We start from the raw sequence: 5,085 nt of genomic DNA, 5'->3' as shown, positions 1-5,085 counted from the left end.
AGAAATCCCAGTCTCTAAAAAAAAAAAAAAATTAAAAAAAAAAAAAAAAAAAGAAACCCTGACTAAGACATCATTCTTCCAGGTAGAGCCACAGATGAACTACAGGAGTACAAATGTGGGTCTAAAGGTAGATCAATGATGAATATTCTAGGTTATCTCTAAATACTGGACATAATTTTCTGCTCTACTTCTATTTCATAGTCTTGTAATCTAACTTAAGAGTATTTAATCTGAACTGTATAGACTTAGTACTCCAGCAACTAAACTTTTATTTTTTAAAAATTGTATTCAGGGTGTGTTTATATGTGTGTGCATGTGTGTATATGCATATGTGTTTGTATGTGTGTGCATATGTGTATTTGTATGTATGTGCATGTGTGTGCGTGATCACCCACAGCTCATGCCACAGTGAGTTCATGGAGGTCAGTGAACAATTTGAGGGAGCCCCTTCTCTTCTTCCAGATGAGTTCTTGGGGTTAAATTCAGGCTAGGCCAGAGGCAGGTACTTTACCCACTGAGTTACTGAGTTATTTCATCAGCCCAGCAAACAAACTTACAAAGTACCCAAGCCATAAATAAGGTTTACATATACTGAGAAGTCTCCTTTGTTCTATCAAATCTATTTAAACATTCGTCTCTCAATAAAACTAGACTAAACTCTTGATTTGGGTGGTAGCGGCGCACGCCTCTAATCCCAACGTTCGGGAGGCAGAGGCAGGTGGATTTCTGAGTTCCAGGTTAGCTTGGTATAAGAGAATAGCTCTAGAACAGCCAGGGCAGGGAGAAACCCTGTCAAAACAAAACAGAAACAAACAAAAAAAAACTAGAACTAAAATTTGCAGATCAGGTGTAAAAGCCTCAGTATAAAAGTGAAAGTGTACCTACAAAGACAATGAAGGGGCCTACTATGAAGATGCCTGTGCATACCCCTCCTCTGTAGCACATGCAAATCCAGCCATGGCATGCAAATACCAGACTAGTGTATAAGAACAATGATACATTTTAATCAACACTCACCCTCTAGATTCTCCAGAAAGGAACTGGACATGAGAACTCACTGGGATTGGCCCATTTCTCTGTTGAACCTGACGGCTGGTGTTCCAAGTCAGATATAAACTGGTCTGTGTCAAAGAAGACAACATCACTACTGAATGGAACAAACCAGAGGGTGAACTTAGTCCACTACACTGCCCAGTATTGTTTTCTATTTTGTTTCCTGAGTAAGAAGAATTAAATTCTCCTTTACTTATCGATTTCTGTTACGTATAACGGCTCCCCACATTTTACTAAATAATTTAATTCTGGAATCCAGATAGTTTAGGTAATGGATGATTTTGTTGTTGTTGTTCTTTTTTTCAGACAGGCTTTCTCTGTTGTAGCCTTGGCTGTCCTGGATTTTGGAGATCCACCTGCCTCTTGCCTCTGAGCGCTGGGATTAAAGGCATGTGCCACCATAATATTTGCCAGGCATAATAGATGATTTTTAATTAAAAAGGTAACGTTTTTATTGGCTTTAAGAAGGTAAATTCAATTATCACAGTAGATAAGAAAAGAAGTTCCTCTGACCTATAAGAACTCTTCTGGGTTTTATTGTACAACTTCAAATATAAGAATTCAACTTTTGCCTGGCAGTGGAGGCCCACGCCTTTAATCCCAGCACTTGGGGAGGCAGAGGCAGGCAGATTTGTGAGTTCGAGGCCAGCCTGGTCTACAGAGTGAGTTCCAGGACAGCCAGGGCTACACAGAGAAACCCTGTCTTGAACTGCACCCCCTACTCCCAAATTCAACTTTTGAAGGAAAGAATCTGTATGCAGCATCCATAAATATTTATATCCCTATCTTAAGCAAACATAAGCTGAGCCAATTTGTAGTAAATGTACTCTCACAAGGGAGTTAAAAACAAAACAAACTCAAAAACTCTGTCACATAATTTTTTTACTGCCTCAAGTATTCTTTTTTCTTTTTAAGAGATCAAATAAAATCATCCTTTCTGAGAGTGCCCACACTTGTTTAAAAAGTAATCCTCCAAAATACTTTAAAGTGTAGGTGAAATGTGTGACTTTGGGTAAATCAACATATACATTAGAAGTAAGTGCAGGAACAAGTGAAGAGGTCAGCAGACACTGAGGCCTTTTGGGACTGGGCTAAGCTGGTCATACTTCAAGTTTGTGCTTTGTGGAAAGCAGCAGTCTTCCAAACAAACAAACAAACAAACAAACTTCAGGACTAAGGGGATGGCTCAGCAGTCATAAGCATGCATTGCTCTTAGGAAAGACACAAATTTGAATCTCAGAATCTTACCAGGTTTGAAACTCTACCTCCAGGGACCCAATACCCTCTTCTAGACTCCAAAGGCACCTGTACACGCTCAAGTACAAATACCCACCCACACACTCACCCACAGGTAATAAAAAAATAAATCTTGAAAAAATAAGAGTGATTTTCACTCACCTTTCCTACTTAAAAAAAAAAAAAAATTCAAAGAGAACAGAATAACTCCTAACTCACTGCAAGGCATTATCCAGTATCAAAATCAGACAGAAGCTATAAGAGGATTGGGGGTATGACTCAGTGGTAGATAACTGCCTAGCATACACAAAGCCTTTGGATCCATCTACAGAGCTACAACACAAAACAAACACATAAGAAAACTACAGAATCTCCACTCTAAGCTGCATGAGATTCTGTCTCAAAAAAAAAAAAAAAAAAAAAAAAAAAAGGCTAGAGAGACAGCTTCTGCAATAAAGAGCAGTTGTTACTCTTGCAGAGGAACACCTGTAACTCCAGGTTGAAGGGGTCTGAAACCCTCTTCTGATCTCCACCGGCACCAACAGGAAAAAATTCAGCATAGCTTTCTCCATCCAGACTGTTCCTACTGAGATTAGCTAACCCATCTTGTTAATTTAGCTACGTACAAAAATCCTGCCTCTCTGCTCAACAATATATAATAAACATGCTGAATTTCTGGAGTACTAAGGTTTCTTTATCAGAGAACCCAAGTCCACCCAACCCCAGTTTTCCTTTGTTCATGTCTGCCATTTCTTCATTCTTCTATTGCCCCAGTCAGGTCAAGTCCCTAGAGTTGTGCAAGGACCCAGTAAGGTGGTACCTGGATGGGGTCCTGATCAGGAACGTGAACATGGACACACGACTACAGAGAACTCTTATTGGCCACACAAAAGAATGCTGTTTTAAGAAGCATGCTTACACAGGTAATGAAATAGAGGGGAGAAATAAAGATAAAGAAACAAATAATACAGAGGAACACATTTCAATTAGGCATAAAACACTGGGACAAGTAGACTATAGAGAAAGGCATTAATTCTACCAAGTAGAATCTAGAGCTAGGTAGTTACATGTTGGTACAATGGAAGATTTTGTGAAACCTCAGAAGTAGAATGGAAGCACTGTAGCTTCATCAATTCTTAGACTATGTTCAAGAGACATGTCCTTGGTTTCCTGAAGAAAAAGACAGTGTTTCGCTACTTCAGAAAAAAATGGGAGGGGTTGAGGAGTAACAGAATGTTCCCATTCTTGCTTTGGGTTTAGCTGCTTCACATTAAGGAGAAACAAACAAACAAACAAAATCAAAAACCAAACCAAAACAAAAAACCAAGCAGCACTGCAGGCTACAAACATGCTGTGTGTTTGTGGACTGCCGGCAGCTGTGTGGGCCTTTCAGTGGCCTTAGTGTAACAGTGGCTGGTGTGCATTGGAGGGCAGGAAGGTAGCCAAAAGCAGGGGGAGGGTAGGCACAGGAGGGGAAGAGCCATGTAGCAAACAGGAAAAAGAGCTCAATGGCTTTAAATGCTACCTGTTTGTGTCTGGTATCTATGCAAGTTAGGAGCAGGGCTGACTGATCCTATGCCTTTTCATCCAGTGACTTAGTTACATCCTCTCAAACCTGTTTATAACGAGTCCCTCTTTTTCTGAAGGTGTTGCTCAAGCCACCTGAGGTGTCAATGAGTTCAGTTCAACTACTCGGGACTACATTACTACAACCCTGAAAATGAGATAACCGAGAATTAGTTGGGATTTACCTAATGTGTACTTGGATTCACTGTAATGTTAGCACAGGTAAGGCCAATTATGTTGGCATATCCTAGAAAAGCAAAAGGCTTATGATCAGATTGGTTTCTCCTGTTAATATTGCAAAAGTTATCCTTCACAATTCCTTACACTTGTTAAAATATTCTTTTGGAGTTTTTTTTTTGGAGGGGGGAGTGTGACTCATGACAGGCTGAAGAATAAGTTATTGTTGAATGTTCATATGTAAATGCGGTATCTTTTTGAGATTTTGTTTGTATATGAGTGTTTGCCTGAATGTCTGTCTGTACATCCCATGCATGCAGTACTCCAGGAGCCCAGAAGAGGGCATCAGAGACCCTCTCCACCTGGAGTTAACAGGTGGTTGGCAGCTATCATGTGGGTTCTCTGGAAGTGCTTTTGTCCTCTGAATAATCTCTCCAGCTCTCTACGTGAGAGATGTATACCATCCCTTCCAGGACACAGGGAATATTACCAAGGCATAAGGATAAAAGAGCCAGCTCCCCGGGCTGGCGAGATGGCTCAGCAGGTAAGAGCACTGACTGTTCTTCCGAAGGTCCTGAATTCAAATCCCAGCAACCACATGGTGGCTCACAACCACCCATAATGAGACCGGACACCCTCTTCTGGTGTGTCTGAAGACAGCTACAGTGTATTTATGTATAATAATAAATAAATCTTAAAAAAAAAAAAAAAAGAGCCAGCTCCCCAAACAAAACTTTTACCCTAGTAATAAATAATCCATCTTCAAGCCAGGTGGTGCTGGTGCATGCCTTTAATCCTAGCACTTGGGAGGTAAAGGCAAGAGGATTTTTGTGAGTTTGAGGTCAGCCTGGTCTAGAGTGAGTTCCAGGACAGCCAGGGCTACACAGAGAAACCCTTTCTTTCTCCAGGGCTGAAGAGATGGCACAGAGGTTTAAGAGTACTGACTGCTCAAGCCGGGCAGTGGTGGTGCACGCCTTTAATCCCAGCACTCAGGAGGCAGAGGCAGGCGGATTTCTGAGTTCGAGGCCAGCCTGGTCTACAGAGTGAGTTCCA

The 5,085-nt window shown here is 41.0% G+C and overlaps 1 protein-coding gene across 4 annotated transcripts in view; it reads right to left on the bottom strand.

The window, feature by feature from the left end:
* Nfatc3 (nuclear factor of activated T cells 3) overlaps nucleotides 1–5,085 on the bottom strand; it is a 69,328-nt gene that overhangs the window by 9,558 nt on the left and 54,685 nt on the right. The window contains exon 10 of one of the 4 annotated variants that reach the window (XM_021219969.1): nucleotides 1,018–1,121. The exons of the other annotated variants lie outside the window; for them this stretch is intronic. Coding sequence (XP_021075628.1) covers nucleotides 1,021–1,121 — 101 coding nt within the window. The 3' untranslated portion in view covers nucleotides 1,018–1,020. The remainder of the gene's footprint in view (nucleotides 1–1,017; nucleotides 1,122–5,085) is intronic. 4 annotated transcript variants of the gene reach the window in all.

This window comes from Mus pahari, chromosome 20 (genome assembly GCF_900095145.1).
Source record: "Mus pahari chromosome 20, PAHARI_EIJ_v1.1, whole genome shotgun sequence".
Lineage (NCBI taxonomy): Eukaryota > Metazoa > Chordata > Mammalia > Rodentia > Muridae > Mus > Mus pahari.
Note: the sequence above shows the minus strand (reverse complement) of the source record. Positions and strands in the feature narration are given on the sequence as shown.